This window comes from Micropterus dolomieu, linkage group LG22 (assembly GCF_021292245.1).
Source record: "Micropterus dolomieu isolate WLL.071019.BEF.003 ecotype Adirondacks linkage group LG22, ASM2129224v1, whole genome shotgun sequence".
Lineage (NCBI taxonomy): Eukaryota > Metazoa > Chordata > Actinopteri > Centrarchiformes > Centrarchidae > Micropterus > Micropterus dolomieu.
This window is the reverse complement of record NC_060171.1, coordinates 3,696,707-3,721,086: the sequence shown is the minus strand read 5'-3', so window position 1 is coordinate 3,721,086 and position 24,380 is coordinate 3,696,707. Positions and strand designations below refer to the sequence as shown.

At 39.3% G+C, this 24,380-nt stretch overlaps 1 protein-coding gene across 1 annotated transcript in view; it reads right to left on the bottom strand.

Annotated features, from left to right (window-relative positions):
• Positions 1-24,380, bottom strand: part of ptprz1a (protein tyrosine phosphatase receptor type Z1a) — a 96,387-nt gene that overhangs the window by 26,187 nt on the left and 45,820 nt on the right. Inside the window, exons 3-12 of the mRNA XM_046037419.1 lie at positions 23,548-23,727; positions 19,441-19,592; positions 17,643-17,738; positions 15,375-15,441; positions 15,138-15,295; positions 10,843-10,993; positions 7,495-7,679; positions 6,656-6,782; positions 3,348-3,388; positions 897-3,255 (exon numbers count right to left, since the gene is read on the bottom strand). Of these exons, the coding sequence (XP_045893375.1) occupies positions 897-3,255; positions 3,348-3,388; positions 6,656-6,782; positions 7,495-7,679; positions 10,843-10,993; positions 15,138-15,295; positions 15,375-15,441; positions 17,643-17,738; positions 19,441-19,592; positions 23,548-23,727 (3,516 nt within the window). The remainder of the gene's footprint in view (positions 1-896; positions 3,256-3,347; positions 3,389-6,655; positions 6,783-7,494; positions 7,680-10,842; positions 10,994-15,137; positions 15,296-15,374; positions 15,442-17,642; positions 17,739-19,440; positions 19,593-23,547; positions 23,728-24,380) is intronic.

Genomic DNA, 24,380 nt, shown 5'->3' with positions numbered 1-24,380 from the left:
TATTGCATATATTTGGTGTACATCTATTCATTTAACTTTCAATAACATTTTTCAAAATAAACTCAGAATTACTTTAATAATAATAAAATATATTTTGAAACACTTATATACTCAATAACATAAGGGGGTTGGGTGAAGTGGCTAAAAGGTTTTTAAAGAAGTTAAGCAAGCAGGTAGAAATTTAAATTTTTCCCTGAATACTTAAATGGATTAAATTCATAAAAGGAAACAGGTGTGCTTCTTCTCTACAGATTCTCAGTTGGGTGCTCTGCCTCAAAAAAAGAACTTCAATGTTTTTGTTCATGCCAAAAACAGATTTAGGAAAAAATGCAGCACTCCAATGATAATAAAAAAGTAAGAGTCAACTATTTTTTTTTGTTGATGTTATTTTCACTGACAAATCTGCTGACATGTTTTAGTGTGAATCCTTCAGAGCATACGGTACATGACAGCGATATGATTTCCCGTCATGCGATCATCAGCATTTAGCCAATAAAACCTGTCCATCTCAGAAACGATCTTTAAAACCAACAACAAGCTAAAAATAATGAATTAATAAATAAAGGTTCCATCCCAGCACAACTCTAAACAGAAAAAGTGGTTTAGAAAATGGATGGATGATTGGTACTAAGATTATTGAGTCTCAAATGATGATGATGATGATAGGGATGATTGATATTACTGGATCCTGGTGACTGTGATGAGTGACGTTTTACCTTGCATGCATGAATTTTCTCACTTTCACATTCCCAGACAAAAAAGAAAAAAAATGAGATGTAGTTTTGTTGTTGATAGATGGTAGATTAGTCGTCTTTTTGATGTCCAGTACTCTTCCTGATCCCATGGCTTTTCAGTGTAGTATGATGTTTTTTTGCCCACACGGACAACTTTTTTACCTGCGACTGGCTCCTCTTCCTCGGACTCTCTTTCTGTCCGCTCAGGGATACTGAAGTCAGAGGACGTCTCGTTGTCATACAGAGTTTCACCCTGCCCTGAGCCGCTCTCCTCTTCCCTGCCCAGTGACCAGGGTGGAGCCGAGGTAACCGCAGAAATGGTCGGTTTCGCTGTGCCTCCTACATCCGAGGCGACGTCACTGCCGCTCGCACTTTCAAAATAGAACGCCGTGGAGTGTTCATCCAAATCGTCAGGGGTCTGGCCGGACCCAGAGGTCGTAGGGGGAATGGTGTTAGCGACTTTGGTTGAATATGCGAACGCGCTCTCTCCAGAGCCTGAGGTTTGAACTCTGTCCCACTCCTGATCTACGCCCTCCTGGGAGTCAGAGAACAGGGCCGAGCCAGAGGCACTGCTGGTAGGATCTAACACCTGTCCATCTGGGGTGGGGGTGAAGGGGGAGGCTGTGAGTGAGGAAGGGAGGGCAGAGGGTTGTAGGGCAGAGTTCCCGTCTGATGCTGAGAACCAGGGATTCCTGACGCCAGACGCTGTGGCTGCAACAGAAACGGGCAAGTCACTATGGGTGACTTGGAGAAGGCGGGAGTGTGAAGAGGACGATGAGGAAGAGATTGTGCTATGGGAGAGGAGCGGTTGGTCTAAGGACAGACCATCAGAACCCAACACAGACAAAGAGTGTAGAAGATCGTCTATACCAACACCAGATGCCGAAGGGAAGCCCACACTAGAGTAAAGATCTAAGCTAGCAGAATCCCAGGCGGAAGATGGCAGGGGTACATGAGGAGAGGCATGCAACCAGGACGAGGACGCCGACGGCTCCAGAGAACAGCCGCACATGGGGTCCACGTCACTAGCTAACGGAAACCCATCACCGCTGATCTCGGGGAGAAAGGATTCTATTTTGCTTCCTGTGGCGTACCTTGAGTCCTCATACCCAACTGAGAAAACATGGGACAAGCCCGGAGTTGTGCTAGAAAGGGTGAAGTCACTAGAGAGCAGAACTGAAGGCTGGAGGGTGGGGCTGAGAGACAGAGAGACTGTTGAGAGTGACAGATCCCAGGAGGATTCGGAAGGCTCGGCATCGACGGTGGTGCCAGACGCATCCGGCACCGTTTGGAGAGGAGGGGTATCATTAAACACTGAAGGGTCACCTGAAGAGACCGACGAAGACCCAGACAACAAATCACCATTGCTATCATGATCATTGAACCTGACACTGGGGGAGACAAGGTCATCCTCCCAACCAGACAGGGAGTGAGAAGGGTGAGGGAAGTGAGGCAGGGTTGAAGCAGGGAGCGTGGGGGTTGAAGGAAAAGCCGGGTCTTTGCTAGACAGTGGTGCGGTAGCGGCATGCTGGGAGTCCGAACCAGAGGCAGACAACACAGGCCAGGACGAAGAGGGAGGGTCATGCAGGCAGGTGGAGGGGGTGGCGTCGGGGTCCGCAGTGTCACACAGAGGGGTGGAGGCGAAGGGGGAGGAGGAGGAGGAGGAGGGGAGGACAGAGGGGCGCTCACCGTTCGACATCGGCTGTGTGGTCTGCAAGAGAACACCCCTCAACCAGACAGAGGTTGTAGTAGATGAAAAATGAGACATGCTGGGACTTGTGGGCGAATGTGGAACAGCTTCACCCGAGGAGGAAGGTTGGGACGTTGAACTTTCAGCCTGGATCTCTGGAAGACCTCCGGGTCGAGCGGAAACACCTCCATCAGTGGTAGCGTCTCCGTTTATGGGACTTGCCAAGCCTCGGTCGGTCTCGGCCTGGATTAAGGATGGTGATGTTGTGCTGCTCGTGTCACCAGCATGAGACCTCAATGTGGTTGTAGGGGTGCTGTATGAAGAAATACTTTTGCCACCTTTTGTCTTTGCACTGGTGAATGTAGGAGTAGTGGTACTAACACCACCTTTTGTTTTTTCAGAGGAGTCTTTATGACTAATGCCTCCAAGAACACCATGTGTCTTTGCACTGGAGTATGAAGGAGTAGTGGAAGTGGACACGAAGACTTCCTTGGTTGTTGTTGTGGAGTAAAAAGGAGCGTTGCCACTGAAGTCAGCACTTCCGCTGGTTTTTGGTGGCAGGGTGACTTCTGGTGGCTGTTTGGAGGTACTGCGTGGTGCTGTCTCTTCAGAATGGCTCAGGACTTGACCAAACTGGGTGGATCTAACCGGGGAAACTGGATCAGTAGTTTTCCTCCAACCAGATTCTGCTGTTGTGGTTCTTATGCCAGGTAGAGGTAATACAGGTAATCCAGTAGGCGTGGTCCTTGGTGAGTTTGTAGGAATCCAGGCCAGATCATAATCCTCGGTTTGGACTGGTTCTTTCCAAGACAAATCGGGTTCATTGGTGCCCTGTTGGTGACAGAAAGGTTTATAGACTGGGAAAAACAATTGCTATAACTAAACAATGACATGCAGTGTGAAAAAATAAAATGTTTCCTTACCTCAATGGTAAATTCATCTGAATCTGGATCCGGTGTATTTTCTGGAAAAAGGCACAGGTTGCATAATTAGATAAACAAAATAAGTCAAAACTAAAATAACAAAATAACAACATAATGTTAACTCATGGAATACACAATTTAACTTAACTGTCTACTACTGTCAATTGTATTTATGTTGGACTTAATTTCCTGAGGTTGAAAATATAAAAAAAAACAATAAGTAGTGACATTTGACAAAGGGTAAAACAATTTGAAAACAGCGTGATGAGAACATCACGGAAAGGAAAAGGTAGACCCTGGGACACTGTTTTCTGGATGTTTCAGGAAAAAAAAACTGATCAGTTTTGTTACATTAAACCTAAGAAAAATGCATAATCTCGATTTGAATGTGCTCCTCCTGATGAATGTAAATGCGTGAAATGACAGTGGGAGAATATGGACGGTTGGGAAAAGGTTACACACACCACCTCAAGCACAATATCAAATGGTGACAAACACTTGCATGCAACATATCAGACACATTTGGACTTTCATGCATGGATTCCCCCAAAGGCACAAGCAAACACAAAGAACCTTGAACAAAAAGCATTTGCAATTAATCCTGTTTCATCCTCCTTGTAAAACCAGACAAGCCAAGAAAAGGAATTTGAACTGACAACTCTCAACGTTTTGATATTCAAACTCCACCCGTCTGTCACCTAAGAGGAATAAAACAAACTCACAAAAATAGTTACTTGCAAATGCCACATATGTTGACCGAGCTCAGACGCACAGCACACAGCGGGCATGTCAGGGGGCAAGTGGTGGTGTGGCTCTTACCTGTCTCAGGGTAAGTCACACATCACGGAGACCAGATCAAACTGGTTTGTGAAGCAATGAAGTGAGGTTTTACAAATTTAATGAACTGTGTTTGAGGAAATGACTTGGGGTTTGGTTCAAATAGGCGTAAGCGGCTAAAAAACAATTTTAAATTTCTCAGTGGAAAGCGCTTGCTATCTACATTTGGTTCTCAAGGAGCACTTTGTGAATTAAATCCAAATGACTATTGTTGATTAATTGATTTGTCAATCAACAGAAAGTTAATTGATTATAACTTTTATGATGAATTGTTTTAGTCTAAACAGCTTCAAAAAGGTTACAGCTTCAAAGATGCAAACATGTGCATGTTTTTCTTTATTTCATATACTTAAGAAACTATACTTCTTAATAAAAAGATTTGAAATTAGTTCAGGTAAATAGTGATAGAAATGATCAATCACAAATCAAAGACACATTTTTGATAGATTAAGTGATGGTTATTAATAATCTTTAGTTGGATTCTTAAATTGATTTGATTTGTGCAAAAATATATAATAAAAAAAATATAATCACTCTAACCAATTGTAAAAGATATGATATAATTGATATGATGATATCCTTAAACATAATAGAAAAAACATAAATCTGCAGATTTCTGAAGATGAAACAAGCAAAGAAGAAAAAGAAGTAATTTTTCTATATAAATATTTATTAATCAATCATAGATCAACAATATCATAGATTTAATTGTCTGTTCAACAGTTTAATTGGCAAATAATTACAGATGTAAACCTAGCTAGCATTAATGTTAAATCATTAAAAACATTAGAATCTTTATTATAACTCTGGGTCAAAGGCCTTTTTTGGCATGCAAACAAACTTGTATTTGTAATTTCTAAACAGGACTATCTTGAAATACATGGCAGGTGCTCCATGTTTAAGTGCAGCTAAGATGAGACCATAATGTTAGCTTAGCCCACACGTTACAGACAATGGTGTCATATAAAATTCACAAACCTAGTAGATGTTGCAGAATATCACCCATTCATGCAAGCTGACACTGAAATAGGATGCAGGGGATTTGTTTTTCCTTTGTACCAAGACATTTTAGTTTATTTAATATAAAGTTCATTTGAAATACAAAGTTATTATGATTACCATTCCAATTCATGTTACACAAAAAGCTGCTGCACACATGCTGCAAACACTGACATTGGCTGAAGGTATGGACGCCACATAATGAAAACAAAGAAGGCGACTTTCCATGTGACACAGGAAATGACCCCGCGGCCCCAAACCAAGCATGTTCTTTCATCTTAGGGGTATAGAAATATAGAGAGCAAGAAGATTTGAAGAGCAGAGACATTTTTGAAACAGTTAAAAACAGAAAAGTCAAACAGCAGATTAGTCAAACGGCAGCATTGCATGTGAGTGTGATTAAATCCCCACGAAACACAAAATATATACCACAGAGGGAGGGGTGAAGAGCGAGATCAAGAGGATGAAAAACCAAAAAACATTAGTCGTCTCATTCAGGGTTCAGAGAGAGGATGAGTGGGAGGGATGGAAATGTTTCTAAAAGAAAACAAATGTGGCTGGTGATAAAACAGATGACCAGAAACATTAAAAAAAAAGCAGAATAGATAAATTTTACTGCACCACTAACCCTAACCCATATCAGAATCAGAATATCTCCTGTAAGTTTTGTAATTCAGTGCCCTCAATATTCAGTAATTTGTAAAAAGTCTATTTTATTTTTGATAATAGCTTGGCAAGACGTTTCCTCGTGCCATTCAGTCTTTGTGCTAAGCTAGGCTAAAAACGTCATGGACCTCTTTCTGTATTGGACACACAGAAATTAAACTGATATTCCCTTTAAATTCAAATCTTTATTTTTCCACTGGTGTCATTTCTTAAACATTAAGAGTTAAATGAGTTAAAATACTCATGGTAAATCAAAATGAATAACTAAGACAAATGCTGACTTTAAAATTAACTATTTTCCATTTTAAACCATAATTATGAGATAATAAATCAAAATTATGAGATTGTAATTCAAAGTTCTGAAATACTTTTAAAAATAAATAATTCTAACTTCTAACACATATTTAGATATTAAATAAACATTAGGACATAGTAAGTCAACTTAAACTGTTTTAACAAGTTTGACTTGATATGTCCAATTTGACTTAGTATCTCATAATTTTTTACTTTAAAAATTCATAATTTAAATTTTAGATAATTTAAATCTTTCTTTTGATTAATTTTTTATTTTGTCACCGCTAACGTTTCATCTTTGTTTTTTTTCCAGTCGGACATTGGCCTCCATAGCATTCAGTCTTCCCCTACTCTCAAGACTTAATGCTCTTCTCTAAGAAGTCAGAGAACTAAATTTAGGTATTTCTACCTTACTTCAAAAAAGAAAAAACTGCAGCAGAATGAGAAAAAAAATATCTCAACGGTTCATCTGCCCGAACTCTACGCTTCGTCTCGGGCACGGTCGCTCTTACCGGGGTCGTCGATGGGCATGACGACGGTCAGCAGGTCGCTCACACGTCCGTACAGACCGTTGGTGCAGACCGCCACCACCTGGACCACGTAGCTGGTGTTGGCTAATAGGTCATCGAGAATCGCCCCCTGATGAAGGGAGAAGGAATGACATCAACTTTGAGGAACCACGATTAGGTTGTGTGTGCGTGACTGGGTCCATTTATGTAAAGGATACTCCATATATTTAAACCATTTTTCTAATTATACCATCAGATTTAGGTTGATTTCCTTCTCAGCTGGTTTGAGTTAGTTTATGGTAAAACATCATCTCACATTTGAAACTTCCGTTATTTTATTTTCATGTGGTAAAGCAGTGGAGAGCAGGGACTCTTCACAAAACTGTCAAAATAATCTTGAGTCCACGAATAGGTGGTTTTGTGAAAAAGAATAACTAGTTCCCCGAGTTTACCAAGAGTAAAACAGGGGGACTTGGTTGTCATGTGAGAAACTGTAAAAATTGTAATGCATGGTGATGAATGGAAAATGGTCAATATCCCAACAAGGAAACATCCCTTCGAACACAGAGTTTATAATTAGATATTTGCATCGAGTGATTTGACAGAAATATCCTCCTGAAGACAGCTCACCGTGTTATTGCGTGTCTATGGCTAGCCTCTACAATCGATGTTCAGCTGATCAGTTTGACATGCATCTAGATTTTTATTGAGCAACTTGGTAACTGCTGCAAATTCGTGCCTGATTGAGGTGGAACACAGATTGCTTTAGATGGGAAAATGCAGAGCAAACAACTTTAAGGAATGTTTCTGATATTATAAACTTGTGGACTCTCTTGTCTCACCACATCCTGATCTCCGTCGGTCAGGTACACAGAGGGGGCGGCGTTTTCTACATTGGCCAGTTGGTAGCTAACAGAGTATTTCTCGATGCTGGCGTCGTATACTGCTCGGGGGCGCTCCCACGTCACCAGCAGGCTGCTGAGGTTGTAGGCCTCCGCCTGGATGTTCTCCGGCTCCGAACTGCACACTGACAGAAGTAGACAGACAAAAAAAACTAATTAAAACAATGTTTAGGAAATATTCTTCCCTTGGCCAGTCCTTGCCCATCACTTTCTCAACCAATCCCATGAGTAACTGCTGACGGTTACAGAAATTTCTTCCAAATACCATATCAACAGCTGGATGATATGCATGCGGTTCCCGAGGCTTGGTTTTCCAAGTGATTTAACACAGTACCTATTGTCCGAGCCAAAAGGACCGTCGGGGATTTCTTTGGGAACAGATGTCAGCCTTGTTGTTCCGATTTATTTAAAAAAATACCATAAACAGTTAGAAATCAAATTACATTGAAAGGGGCTCTTGAAGTTGTTCATTCCTGTGTTTTTAAGAGTCATCTCCTGCACCCGGACAGCGATTGTGGGTCAGAGTTGAGATTAAAGGAGCAGAGATAATGCAGTTGACAGACACTCTGGAGGATTAACACAGATTAAAAGGGGCTGAGGATCAATGACAATAGACAGGACACTCCATCTATCCAAACACTGACACATTTCCTCCTCTACTGGATCTGAGCTGAACCTAAACCTCTTTCTTTTAAAGCATAACGAGGGATCAAAGTGAAAATGTCATGCTATGTGTCAGAGTTGCTATACTGGCAAAAAAAATCTGTGGTGCACAAATGCGCAAACCAACTTACAAGTGTTCCCCACCCAGGAAAATACTAACAGTGACAAATACTGTGATTGGGTCTAGAGAAGGGAGCTGCCATGTGGGACTCTCTAGCTTCAACCACTAGAGGTCAGAGTGAGCCAGGAGCTCACATGAATTAATGGTAATCTACCCTTGAGCTGCGTCTTTGACATCCATGAGAAACTTTGATCTTGAGCAGTGTAACATTACTGATAAGTAACCATAAATAAAATATCTCCATATTTTCAAGTAGATCTGACAGAAATAACATCAGTTGGAGTAAGAAACTTCAGCTGATCCTCAAATACAGACTCACATTTAAAAAGTCTCAATATCTTCTTCTTCTTAGTTTTGTTGGTTCATTCATGCTGTGAATGCTGAAGCAAGAGACAATAACGTTCCTATAGCTATGTTACTAAATCAGTACTCTCTGGTAACTTTTATTCCCTTGTTGGGCTGTTTTTATATAAAAATACATGATATAATCTAATATTATCATTTTGGTGCTCCCTCATTTGGATAATAAAGTGTTGTATATTCACATTAAACCTGACAACTCATAAAAATGTGTGGACTTTAAATGCACAGTATGTAATTTCTGTTATTTCTCAATACAATTCTCAAACAATAGCAAATTAGTGTTTGAGTTATTGTCTTCACTGTTGAAGTAACAAGTTTGAATATATTCTTATTTAAATAAATTTACGAATTGGGCGTCTATGGCGACATTCCCAGAATACATGCTGAATTAACTTACTGCTAATGCAAACCGAACATTTCCTACTGCTGCAGCTTAATATTAAAGGTGGAGTAAGCCTCATGGCGTGTGCGCCATAAAAATCAGATCACTGTTGCTCAAAGAAAGATGTCAATTACTTCCTGACTTCTTTATTAAAACGACAGTATTCTGCGCCACCAGTAACTATGTGTGATGCTGAATCAACCCGGACTGAAATCTTAAGGATTACAAGTTCAAACAAAAATGTATTAAAGTTTTATTCACATTGGTCAGTTCACAGACTTCCCTCCTCACTCTCTAATGTATCCCATGTTTCTCTTGACTAGAGGGGGCAAAGGGGGATACCACGTCATTGATAGGCGACCAAATGGGATAATATAAATACACAACTACAATATTAACTAAAAATATAACACAGGTCTAAACGTTTTTTTCACACATTTTAATGCGTAAATGTTATATATTAAATCTTTCAAATGGGATCTTGAAACAGAACAGATCTCTTAGGACACCTGCTGCTGATTCGATTTCTACTGCGGTTACTGTTATTATTACTTTTATCACAACTACTATGACAGCTACACATCAGTACCACCACTTGGAAAACAGGAATATTGAAGAAGAAGAAGAAAAATTTCATCTGGGTCACTTATTGAGTAAAAAAAAAAAAAAAGTTGTAAATAATTACAGTATGTACAAAAACAGAAAACAAAATAGACCTTAATATAAAACACATACAGTGCCATCTGAGAGTTTAACTATATCTAAAGACAATTCAAATCAGCTTTAGAAATAAATTGTAATGGTAAAATTTGATTGTGTAGGGTCTGAGCTGTACACAGGCAAAAGTACTTTTCAGATTGTAAACACCAAATGATCAATACCACTTTATTACTAATTATCGGGTACAACCAGCGTGAAAATCGATGGTTAGTCAAGTTTGACCTCCTCCTGCTGTCACTGAGGTGTTATTTAGGTCACTGGAGTTCTATTATTTTTCCTCTGCCTTTTTTCTCCCCATCGTTTGTGATTCAGTTGTCTCTGAACTATTTAGACATTATTTAATTAGCATTAATACGGGATTATTCATAGTCAGCCAGGTAAGATGTTGTATTAATGAGGAACATTAGTGTGTGTTGGCCTAAAGGAGACACTCAGATGAGCTCATGCAACTGGTACCAATCATTGGAATAAAACTATTTTTTCTTTAAAATCAGGGTTAATAAGGTGTTTTAGCAAATGAATTAAATAGAATGTATACGGTAAATAATAAATAAAAACAACACATTTTTAGTAATATTTGTATTTCTTTTTTATTTATGTAGTTTCATGTGTTTCACTATAGATTGTTGTTGTTGTTCACTGACATCTGTGTAGTTCAGCAACCTCTGGACTTTGTGCCTGACTGCAAACCAGATTTGGTTTGAAATAATAATAATAATAATTAAAAAAAACAAAAAAAACAAAAAAAAAGGTATTTCACCTTAAGTTGAAGATTTAATAGCATAATAATACCTGTAGAGCTCTTGGATAATTTTGAAGAGCACTGCACAGATTTAACATTGTTGGGGAAAAAAGGATTGAAGTAGAATGGGTCATCTTTTTTTAACCATGCATTCATCTTCTGTGTAAATAACAGAACAGAATAACAAAGGATAAACCCTTCTGATTCAGGTAAAAACACAACCTTTTCTCTGGTGATTCCCTCAAGACAAATTGTATATGTTTACCTGGCCCTTGTGGTGCTTTTCTTTTTACATACCTGGTGTCAGGACCTCCTCAGTCCCGGTGTAGGAGGAGAACACCTGACCCATGAACTGCTGCTGCTGCTCCCTGTAGTTGTTCTGCAGGTAGTCCATCAGCATCACGTATCCAGCCTGCTGCATTGTCATCACCTCACAGAACATCTCCAGCTGCAACACAGGAGCCACAAGGACACAATAACAAAACGTCGTCAGCACGGCCGGCTCCTGCTGCTAAACTACAGCCACTCCAGTCAGGCTGAGGGCCCCGGGGCCAAGAGGAGAGCTACAAAAAAATGTAACTTGCAGCTTGATATGAACCACACTGACATTTCCAACAGTGACAGCGTTATTAACTGAAGAGGTGTATGTGGTTGTGAATTTAGTGGTCAGTTTCTGAAGAATAGAGTTGGAAAACCTACTCTCAAAACATTGTGTCTTCATCATAGACTGTAGGTCCTGATGGACACCCTGCGGTCCATCAGGACCAAAACCTCTCGCCACAAAAACAGCTTCTACCCGTCTGCAGCTAAACTCACCAACAAGGCCCGGGCCCCCCAATTAAGGTAAGGCTGCAGTAAAAGTGAACTAGAGGAACTTAAACCTGTAACTATTTAAGTAACTTAACAACAGTAAACATTTTATTTTGTCACTGTGACAATGTGACAATGTTTCGTCCCTCATCCAAAGGACTTCTTCAGTTGTGCCCCGGGGCCCTCAGCCTGACTGGATCAAGGGCAACTGGACTTCAACCAAGTCCAGATGCCCTAGATTTTAACCTTCGTTGGATAACTATGACCTGGATGACTGAGAATCTTCATAGACATGCAATTACAGTTTTTGAATTATTCTGGAAAATGATCGTGATGGAATAAAATCAACAAATGTGTGAATACTATTTAAACACATTTTAAGCTTCTGTTAATGCAATAAAAATACCCAAATCAACAAGGTATACAGCACTAAAATAAAATGTAAATTATCCACAACACACAACAGCAGTACTTCGAGCAGTTTGGAAGTGAATGGGTGTGAAGGAGCCATTAATCATGCTGAAATGGTCCTTTAACCTGTGGGCTGCCTCAGTACCTGCTCAGGTGAGTCACTTACCTCCGGTTACACAACACTCATTGTCTGACTCACACAGACTCAACACTGCAGCACAGCCAAGCTCATGGGCTCATTAGGGCTATTTGCGGTTGTTTAAGTTGTGACTTTAAAGTATTAAGATCTGGCAGATCGACCTGAGCTGGAATGTAGACCGGCTGAGACATGTCACAGAGGTTTGGAAAAACCTGGAAACCCCTGGAGGACCTGCAACAGCCAGCATACAAGGTGCAAAAGGATAAGCTGAATCTCCCTATGAACTGATGTTTCTTCTTTGATAGATCAATTATTGGGGTATTGATATTTATCAGCTGATATTCAACAATATTTAAGAAATGTAATCACTGAAAGTGTTAAAGAAGACACGGGTGTAAAGCGAAGAGAGCCTGTTTGTGGTCATCAGGATTCATTACAAGCATGAAAAACAGTAACAGGATGGGAATGTCTCCAAAAGCTGTGTACGTCTATCTTACTATCTGAGCTTTAGACAGTGGTGGGAAAAGTCCTCAATGTAAAAAATACTCAATTACATGTAAAAGCCTTGTAGTCAGAAACCTACTTATGTAAGATGTCTGTGAAGGTTCTCATCATAGTTATCCAAAGGTTAAAGTCAAGGGCAACTGGACTTGCTTGAAGATACTAGAAGACGTTTTGTCCCTCGTCCAAGAGACTTCTTCAGTTCTGACAGGGAAACTCGGCTATTTAACCTCTGTGGGGTCGTTTGCCAGGATCATCGATACCGCTGGTTCCTTAGTGGTCTTGGCTGTTTTAACGACAGTCGTCCTTGAGGTATCCTTACCTCTTGGCCTCAGGTGAAGACCAACGATGGTCGTTCAGACTTGGCCACGGGTGGTTCTAACCACCATAACGACTGTCGTCTTCTAGTACCTTAAACCAAGTCCAGGTGCCCTCGACTTTAACCTTCTTTGGATACCTACTTAGGTAAATTCACATAAAGTAAAAGTAGTAACATAAAGTAAAGGAAAAGCAGAAAACCAAGCCCTGTGTTACATTATGAGGTTGGATAGCTTGTTGGATTGAGCTTGTTTTAATATTACTGCAGTAGATCACACGTGTGGCTACAACCGTAGTCTTGAGCAACTGTCTTTTTCAGAGAACAAAACCAGTAGGGGGTTCTGTGTTCTGTGAGCATCCACATCCTGACTTGTCGGTCACGTTTTGGCAGTGCAGAAGAGGGATTAAAAAGTTTAGTGAGAGTTAACACAATGCACAGAATGAATAAAGGTGTGTGGCGTCAGCACAGCTACAGCACAGTGTGTGTGTGTGTGTGTAGTGTGTGTGTGTGTTTGTGTGGCCTCCTGCCTTCTGACAGCTGTGCTTTAAGAGTGAATGATGGTGGAAGATGATGTTTGAGCCTCAGCAGGCATCACACGATTCCAATGAAAACTTTTTGTGTGTGATTCACACGTTTGTTCAAGTGTGTGTTTGTGTGTGTGTGTGTGTGTGCGTGTCCATGTGGTTCAGCTTAAATACCGTAAAGATCTTTTGTGAGACAATATTTGTTTGATGTAATGACTGCGTCTGTATGGCTGTCAATCACTTGTGGCCTGAGGGCAGTCACACACACACACACAGAGCATGTCTGTTGACAGCCTGCTTTCTCTTTGCCTCACCCCTTACTGGTGTAGGTTTCTTTCACTCTGGCATGATAATTCCTCCTTTCACCTCCTTGAACATGTTTCTAAAAGGTTGTTTACGAACATTTCTGTAGTTGTGTCACAAAGTCTTTTCACTTTGAACAAAAAGCCCAAAGCTGACGTCTGGTTCTCTTCTATTCTATTTCTACGAAAATCAACTTTCAGACATTTGAAACTTACGCTCAGTTGCCAGTTAGATATCAACACGTATCTAAAACGACTGCATTCTAATACAGCAGTCCTGCCATAAACTCAACCTTCACACAGTTTATAATTTTCAGTATTTGTTGAAACTGCTTTAGAAAGGTGTTCGATCAGAAACGGCTTCATTGCCAAGTAGTTTTTACACATACAAGAAATTGGCTTGTATGAGTTGGTCCATAGCAATTCACATAAACCTATATAAATATATGAAATAAACAAGATATCCTGCACCTCTCAAACTAAATGGGAAGATTTATTAGACTGCATTAGCTTTAGCTAGTTGTACCTACTAAACTGGCAACTGAGTGAATCTGACACTGGGCAATACTTTTGTCATGTGCTGATACACGAATTGCTTGCTGGATTAGTCCATTTAAAGTTGATTATTGGTCTTAACATATGTTCATGAAACATCGCACTTGAAGAGGTTGTGTTTTAGGATACTTTTAGGGACGTGTGTTTCACGTGACACATTTAAGGGCGCTAATTCTCGAAAAAAAAAAGGCTACATCTTTAATGCGTGAGGTTATCTTTTAAATCATCATCTAGATACATTACATTACATTGATACAGGGACAAGACATAGCATAATATGATATAAATATTGTATTTAATAGTGTTTTCTATCTTATCAAGTAACAATGATGGGTCCCACTAAATGATTTTTTGATTTTTGATTCACTGTAATAAACTTTTCAACTCCACTAACCAATTTCCTGCAGGAAATTTTGCATTCATACTGAAAGGTTTGTGATTCACGCCAAATTACTGGCCATATTTAAGTTCAGACTCCATTATAATCAATTTAGGAGGAAGAAATGAATTAAGTAACCTTTGCAAAAAGTAGTAACAAAAATATAATTTTAAATTACAAAGAAATTCACTCCAGACGAAAATTATCAGACGATCGCTGTGATTGATGAAATACAATTAGATTTTCTAAATATTTTTCAAAATAATGTAATTCAGTACAACAACATCACAAACTATGCTCTTGCAAATAACTATCCTGTGGCGGTTGCTTTTTACTTAACAGTTTGCTAAAAGGCAGGTTAACAAAGAAGACAGAAGACCTCTGGGATGAGAACAAATCACATCGTCGTCATTGGGGTCTCGACCTGACTGCAAGTTCACACAGGCCACAATCAACAACCTGATCAACTCTATGAGAATGAGATGTGTTGCGCTGCGTGAGGGAAATGGTGGTTCATTTGTTAGTGTAGGCCAGTAATAGTTCGGCTGTTGGGGGAATTCTGGGGCCATATCTATGTCAGCTTTAACTTGGCGTTCAGACAGCCGCTGTCCATGGTTTTAACTACATTACGCTGCTGTTTCCCATTCCTCACCTGTTCGTCAGAGATGGCCACTGTGTTCTTGAAGACGACCCACTCGACAGTCTCGCTGCAGGGCGGCGTGGTCAGAGAGCCGTTGTAGATAAAGTATTTCTCTGTAGAGTTTGGCAGGAGACCTCGTGGGGCAAAGGGTAAAACCTCTGCGCTCTTTCCTGGATAGCAGATGAGACAGCTTAAAAAAGCACAACAGAAGAAGAGGCAAGAAAAGAGACAAAGAAGAAAGTGACAAACCATATCTGCTCACGCTGTTGATGCCGTCTATGATGGCAGCGTAGTCCAGATTCTCTTCAATGCTCGTCTGTGAAGAGAAAACCAATATCATTATCTTTAATTAATCAGCCTGCAGAGTTTAACACACACTATGTTTAGGTCATAAATCACCATCTTCAAATAGATTGTAAAATATAGGACAACATCAAAAAGTAAGGGCTGAACAGTCAGATCTTGGAAAACGTACTGGGCTAACATTTGGAGTTAGGTCAATTGTGACAATGGTGTCTAAATAAAATGAATAGTGTTCTGCAACTAAACATACAACAAAATATAACAGCCACCTACAACATCACTGCAGAAACAAATGCAGCAGGCAAGAAATATCAGCAAGCAGGCATGTAATTTTAGCAGATTATTCAGGTTTTAGAACTCAGCGCAAAGTCCATAATAAATCCACAGCAGAGATGATGCAAGGCACAGCCAAATTTCTAGGTCTAGGTTTATTTTTCAGAAATAAACCTAGACCTATGTAGAGGTTGCGCTTGCTGATTGCATATTATAGAAGACTGGACTATTGGCCTTGGCAGAGAGCTGAGCTCTCTGAGGGCTCGTGTAGTTTCTGTATGATTCAATGTGTGTTCACGTAAAGAAAGGTGGAATAATGGTACTTTTTTATAGTTTACATATATATATATATATATATATATAAACATATATTATAATTAGGACTTGACAAATGAGAGAGAAAGTACTGAAGTAAAAGACGGGGAATGACATATGATAAGACCTCAGGGCCAGTTTCAAACCCAGGATCTTTGGGTTACATTAAAATCACCTTCACCAACAAAGCCACAAGACTACCTTCAACATGAATTTTGGAGAGTTAAAAAAGTCAAACAATGACCCAGTTATGTCTGGCAGACCACAAAAATGAAATTTACTAGCTTTTTGATGTTGGTTGGTAGTTTTCCCACCCTGCTCTCCACCCAATCTGCAGCTCAAAAAAACCACAAAGAGCCTGCAGCTTCACATAAGACGTTTTTCTGAGTTTAGTTCCAACATGGCCTCTTGTCGGTATGAACACGCCAAACCGGCCGGAGGCAAAATGACTGCACAAAGCAAAGCACAGGAAAAGTATGCATGGCGCTTGGTACGAACCCTGGCACTGAACATGAAAACAAAGACAAGAGCTTTGCAATGATCCAAGCCAAAATATGAATCAATTCAAACACATTGCACTCACTGGGGTATTACTAAAGTATTCTGGTGATACCACTGCAAGACTTTGATTCATTCCCTCAGTCTGACTTTCTTCATCTTCAACAAAAAGTCACCCATAAAGTCATTCTGTGTCAGCTTTTAGAATTTCAGATACGTTTCTCAAATCCGACATTCAGTGAAATGAGCACCAACTTAAACTTAAAAGTTGTTTACAAGAACAGGGCTCTTCAGATAACGCTTACAGTCAATACCCCCGTTAGTCCACTTGTTACAACAGTTACACACAACTCAGAGTGTGGAATATCCAAACCATTAGCCCAGAGCTAACAAATGCAATCCCAAACAAGGGCATACCTGAAAACCTGCATTTAACTGTCCATTAAATCAATACAACACATTGTATGCTTTTCAGAAGACATAAATCCTGGGCTTAATGTATTGTAAGACCCAAGTTAAAGTTAAAAACAGTCAGATAGTAAAAACAGTGGTTGAGAATTGCAGCTCAAATAAACAGCTTCACTAGTGTTGTTCAATTTAGCTGATTAAAATAGTTTGGTGGATGGTGACTTTAGTTTACCTGCTAAAACGGTTTAGCTAAAGGTTTAGTTTAGCTGTTCAACACAGTTTGGTTAAATGGTAAATTACTACATTATATATAGCACTTGTTTCCAGTGTGCAAGTTTTTATGCCCAAGAACACTTTGGCACGTGGACAGCTGTATATCTACTGTTAGCAAATCTGAACCAGATGGTTTGATCTATTAGCTAAACAAAACTGTTTTGCCAGCTGAACTGCATCCTTAACAGGAGAAGGTCAGTAAGTGACATGCAGGTTGGCTGTGGCTCAGGAGAGCTTTTTAAAGAGTTTGTTTAGCTGATTAATCAAAATTAGCAGATAAACAGTCTGTTTCAGGTTAGTTACGACTTAAACTTTTATTGTTTGCTAATTAACTTTCCACTACTTTGCTAGATCCTTCTCTAGTTGTTTCATGTGGGAGACAGACAAGCTTGTAAACTGATCTCAGGGTTATCAGGATACATGATCTGCCTTGTAAAGCAAGCACACCTCAAACAGCACGGCGAGCGCTGTGATTCTGCCTCCGGCCTTGATGGTTTCATCTATAGAGTCAAAGCGATGAGCCTCATAACAGTAGATCTGCATCTGTGGGAGAAAACAGAATTTCAAGTCAGGCGTCACTAGAGCAACACTGTTGTTTTCAACTTGGTGTCTCGCTTTCTTTTTCATCCTGGTTGCATGTTTGTAAGAGCACCATCTCTTTCAGTAACGCAGGTGCACAAAAGAAGAAAAAAAATACCCGTGTTGGGTGTGTTTTGTTGCCACTGTTCTCCTTGTGAAGGTTAATGACTGTTCAAAATAGTAGCTTCTGTATGTAAAAACATTGTCATACCTTGGTACTTTATGCTCCACTTTAATATAACTTGTAAAATGTTGATGTGTATAAAACTTATTTTGTGAACTGTTTTGATATGTGGAGTCAGTTCAGACCACAGAGCTACAGACATTCAAGCTATGAAAAAGAAAAGCATGGGTAAATAATAAACAAGTAAATAAATCTAAAGGCTAATATGATCAAGAAGCGAAGCCGTGGTGCAATAATAAATGCCACTATTGTCCTTTACACAACATTAATTTTCATATACTCTATGTTTGAGTTGAGAGTTTTTTTATTTCTCCAGTTAATAATATTAAGGCATTTTTTGGCTCTTATTTTTAAAATCATGGGATAATGCAAACTTCTTTTTAAATCAGCTGCTATTTCCGGGAACCAATCCCTCAAATCCCCCAAATGAAAAATAAATAAATCTATTGGTATAATTAGGAGGATTAGTAATCTTATTACCACAAACTGTCTTCTTACACTCTATTACAACTACACTCCACAGAATTTTGGTCCTACAGAAACGCTTTGTTAGGATTGCAACCCGATCTCGATCTGAGTCGCATTCCTCATCCGTCCCTCTATTTCAGAATCTTCAGATACTTACGGTTTACGATATTAATTTCACTCAGATATGTGTTTTTATTTATAAGGTATATTCAAGTTATGAAAATGTTCCCGAGCACTTCAAGACTTATTTTAAATTGAACTCACAGGTTCACTCTTATTCAACTCGTCAATCATTAGATCTTCATCTTCCAAAGTTTCAGATCAGATTTCCGGGTACTAAATTATGGAATAGCTTTTCCCACCTGGCAACAAACTCCTCCTCATTAAAATGTTACAAAAGATATTTAAAAGACCTGCACAGGGTCTACTTAGCACACCTGAAAGTGTTTTTGTAATTTCACTATGTGAGCCTGAAGAAGCAATGGGCGAAACGCATTGCTCACAATAAAGTTAGTAAAGTCAGACCAGTGTGTGGTAGTTTGTTTAATTTTTCATATTTAAAAGCCCATTTAACTGCTGTTAAAAAATTCTAATACAGTAATGAACTTACTTTTATACTATGTTCATATTTTTGTTCTTATATTTCTATTATTGTTATTGTCATTAGAATTAAGTTGTTGATGTTCCATATGTATTAGTTTGTCATTACTTTATGTAGTTATATTTTTTTCGTATCTTATGTTTTTGTTTTGTTTTTACTTCGATAATATCTAAAGTGGAGACGTTAATTAAGCCCATTGTTTTTTTTGCCTCTTCCTGCACATTATATAATTAGATTTTAATTAGATTTTTTTTGTCATTTCTATGTAATTTTAATGGTGCAAATAAAATAAAAATAAAATGTCTAACAAAGCAGACTACTTTTATTTACATCTGTGGACCGAATGGACTTGTTCTGTAACGTGTAGGACATTCCTGAGCTCAACATTTGTCACATATTTTACGATGTTTCACCTCTAGAGGGTATTTGACGCCATCCAGACTGTGTTCAGAGCCTTCTGAAGAGGCGTTGCAGCGTCCCCAGTGGAAGGTGATGCGCCCGACCTTGGACTTTGACCTAAGACCCCCTCCGCTGACATAGAACTCTCCGTCCACATCGACCGCCACTGAAAACAGAAAAGACACAGACATGAGTAAAGAAGGTACTGAGCTAGCTGGCTGGTTTCTTTTTGTAGTGAGGCGGGCTGTGGAAACCGGCAGCTAAGCTCATGAGGCAGTAAAGTTAATCTTTAATGTAGGTAGGAGATAGGCCATAGGGCTTTAAGTAAGTGTATGACACTGAATGTGCTGCATTTTATTTGACAGAAGGCAGTGTGTTCGCCGAGGGGCTGGAGAGCGGTACAAGAATGAGAGTCTGCGGACAACGGTGAAGCATGGTGGAGGATCCTTGCAAGTTTGGGGCTGCATTTCTGCAAACAGAGTTTGGGATTTTGTCAGAATTTATGTAGTTATATTTGTACAGGCAGATCCATATTCAGCATGCAACAACATCAGGAAGGCATCTGATTGGCCCCAAATTTATTCTGCAGCATCACAATGACCCCAAACATACAGCGGAAGTAATTAAGAACTATTTTCAGTGTAAAGAAAAACAAGAAGTCCCGGAAGTGATGGTCCCGGAAGTGATGGCACCCACAGAGCCCTGAGCTCAACATCATCATGTCTGTCTGGGAATACATGAAGACAGAGAAGCAACTGAGGCTGCCTAAATCCAAAGAAGGACTTTGGGTAGTTCTCCAAGATGTTTGGGCCAACCTACCTGCCAAGTTCCTTTAAAAATTATGTTCATGTTTACCTGAAAAACCTGATGCTGTTTGAAGGCAAAGTGTAAATGTGAAGCCAAATATTGATTTGGTTATAAATAGATTTGTCCTTTTGTTCACTCACTTAGCATTTTGTTAATTAATAAATATAATCTATTAACATGTCAGTCTTTGAAAGTATTCTTAATTTACAGCATTTTTCCACCTTTGCCTAAAACTCTTGAATGGTTCCCCTTTATGCTGATGATTCACATCACTTCTACTAAGAATGGTACACATATCGAAAAAGTGACGGAATGCAAGTATCTTGGAATTTGGATTGATGAGAAGGTAACTTTTAAATATCGTGGGACTAAGTTGGTAAACAAATTAAGGGGAAAAAATGGTTACTTCTATAAAAATAAAAGATGTCTTCCTCTGCTTAGTGGTTCTTTACCCGTTACTTCATTGTTGTCTTTTAACGTGGGACCTTGTCAACCACGCTCCAATGACTGGATCACGTTGCAGCGGCTGGCTGTTTTCACTCAGCTTAGAAAATCCAGTTTTTGTCATTGCAGCCTGGAATAACATACAGAAAAATCTAAAGCTCAATTTCGTACTTAGAACAATTAAATCTTTCAATTTCATTCAATTGCACTACTGTTGTTTCAGTTGATTACTTTGCTTTAAATTAAATAAGGTTTTATTACTTTACTTATATTATTTTTGTCGCCTATGTCGACTATATTGTATATGAGTTCTTGATTTGGATGTATTGGAATAAAGGTTAAATGAATCTGCAAACATACTTCTACACCATCTAGATCAAAACACTCGACTGCTTTTAAAGCTGAAGCCCTCTCACTGAAATAATAGATTAGAAACGTACAGAAGATCAAACGATGAGAGCTTCTACATCACATAATACTTCACTAACACCTTTATTGAACCATCAAACAATGATTCAATCAACAAGCTTATCTATTTCAGGTCGGTCTTTGTCTGACCTGACAAAATGTCCCCTGCAGGATCGAAATATTCTTTGATGGTCTATTGAAGGTGGAGCATTATACAGTCCCTTCATCTTCTGTACTGTACATCTCAGCCTACCTTAAAAAAAAAAAAAGGACTATTGTTTTGTATAGATTTCATGTGAACGCGCTGACAAAATTCTGTCTTTGCAAAAGCATCTGTCTGCCGAACACTCAAGCTTTCGACACTTTAAGAACACCGTTTGCTTTTGTTAGGTTTTTATTCTTTACACCACTTTCATCTGTATGTGGTTGGCCTCATTTGTGTCCTCCTTGTTGTTTGCGGTCTGTGTCTTATGTTCTATTATGTTTTCTTTTAACCCGGTATAAAATCGAATTTCCCTATGAGGGAGGGCAAATATTGACTCAACTTGTCGCTAATTCATTCCTGTTGAAAAGTTTGTTTGCTCTGTATTAAGGCACGAACCCGATCCATTCGCTCTATCCTGAAATCTTCCAATATACTCCTGACAGCCCCGGAGCTTTGAAAGAGTGTGTATGGACGGCAGTTTGTGCCTTGAACCTACACTGGGCCCATTTGTGGGCTGATAAAAACAGGTTTAAGTACTGTCGACCTGAATCGTGCTCAGATTGTCCACCAAACATCTCCATTTATAAAAGCCTTTGGTGCAGCTGGCGACCGAACAACAACTACAACAGAGTGCTTCTTATTTCGCTGAGAGTCCTGTTGCTAAGAAGCACTGGACTCTACTGCTTGGAGCTTTTCGAAAGGCGAGGCGGGATTGCTCTTGTCTACAATTTCACTTAACAATTACCTTGAATGCACACTGTAGGTTATTGTGTTTCCCCCCACTTAGGATCAGAGCCTTTCATATGTTGCTTCTCTGTCAAATGAGAAACTGGTAACTGTATCCTTTACAATAGGACACCACTGCATGAGAAAAGGCCCTATCATCCAGTATCTATCCGGGAGAAATGGTCTTTAGAAAAATAGAAGATCGACACTTGAGGATGGAGGGGAAGGAGGGACAAAGGGGGAAAGAGAACATTAAGGAAAGAGATGGCATTAGATTGATAGAAGACTGGACTGGACTGTTCACACCGAAGTGTTAAGTTTTCAAATTCAAAATTATAAGTAAATCACTAAGTTTTATGATAATAGGAAGAATGTGAAACTTTTTTTTTTTACTTTCACTTCACTTATTAATTAGCAGGAATAAATAGCATGATGTCAATGTGCAAGATTTGTTTATTAAATGGCAAAATAACTTATATACACTTATATAACTTCCATATTTATATATTTCTACTTTTATTTATGTCAACTGTATATTGCCTACGTGCAGCACCTTATCACCAAAACAAATTCCTCGTATGTGTTAAGCACTACTACAACAAAGCTCCTTCTGATTCTGATTCCTTTAAATTCTAAAAGGTTGATGCAGCAGAGAAGCTGAAAACACTGACATATTAGCACCTTACAAAGTAATTGTGGGTGGAAAGAGAAATAGACACACACAGATATATATGTATACATATATAATGTGCTTTTTTCCTGACTGGTGTGTTTTGTTTGTGTCTGTTTTCTTGGTAATGTTAATGTGTGTAGCTTAACCAGGGACAGGGGTTGCAAATTAGCCTCAGCTAGAAACCCTACATGCAACACATTTGTCTAAGTTATTGTAACCTGTTACAATGTGTCTCTTCTGCATTGTCCCTGACAAATAAACAATAAAATTAAAATTCAAAATAATAAAACTAGTGGCCTTATTCCACATTCTGCAGACACAGAGCAAAATAATCATCCCATTGCAATCGTGTTTGTGGGCAAGTGATTTAAGTCCAATATTCTCTCTCTTTTCTTGGTCTCGTCCAACTCCTAAGGGAAAAATCTGGTTCTTTAGCTGCTAAATGCTCCACTATGTTCACCATTTAGCCTCTAACAGTTTCTGCCTGCCGTTTGCTGCTGAGCGGGTAGTGTACAGCGTGTTTTTGCAGCAATTTCTCTGAAAACAGCTGCCTGCTGCGACCAAAAACAACACTGTTAGAGTGGTGAGGGTGAATCAAAGTACAGTTGCAGACCGGACAGCTAAACAACGAGTTGAAAGTCACTATAAAGTTCAGTAAAGGTTGAATGGGAGCTGCAGAGTTAGCTGATAATTCTCTGTAGATTCATCACTATAGAGACCCCTTTCAAATTGTCACATTGTTTTCTCCTCGTCATTTGATAATTTGTTATTGTATGTACAGCTGCTTATAGTCCACAGGTTCTTTAGCTCTTGAAAACAGCGACCACAGTCATGTTTTCACACCACCAGGTGACTTACCCGTCTTGCCATCATTCTTGATGGTTGTCCTGTCGCTTGTCAGGCTCTCCCAGCCGTCAAACCTCAGTTTCTGGTACTGCAGCTTCACCTGAGCCAGGTTCTCCTCGATGTTGATGGGAGACTGCTTGGCGTTGCTGCAGGATGGAAACTTCTTGGCCCAGTTGTCTTGATTTAATGTTCCTAGAGGGAAGAAAGAAACAAGTGTTCACATAAAGCTGTTATTGTAAAATCTAGGTGCTACTGGGAAACTATAACATCAGAGGATTTAGAGTTAGCTTTAAAAAAAAAATCAAACCTAGAAGACAAGCATTCAGCAGATGTTGTGATAAAAAAAAAGTGAAATTGATTTGTTTTTTTTTATTTTCTCATATATTTGGAGTTTCGTGAAAGCACTTGACAATAGCTAGCTCTCACCTGGTCTCAACTGCATTACTACATGAAATAAAGGCTATTTGTCAGGAAGGAAAAACCTTAATAAATGAGTGTAGAAACATAATCAGTGCAGATGCTTGGACTGCCTGGAGAATAAATGACAAGGAGCACTGAAGCTGATATGGAGGACTGTGGTGTAAAAGTACAGCTACTTTTTGCACTATGAAAATGATCCACTACCTGATTTCATTCTTACAAGTGTTGCAATTATATTAATTTGTGACCATTTATGTCTCACAATCCCTGTGCGTAGTTGCTACTTATGAATGGTGTAATATAGCAGCTTTACTTTTATTTGCTGCTGCTTGTAAAGCTTATTCATGGCAGCTTACAGTAATAACTTATTTTATTTGTTTTCTGCTGCTTAACAGAAGGATAAGTGTTAATGAGTAATCAAAATG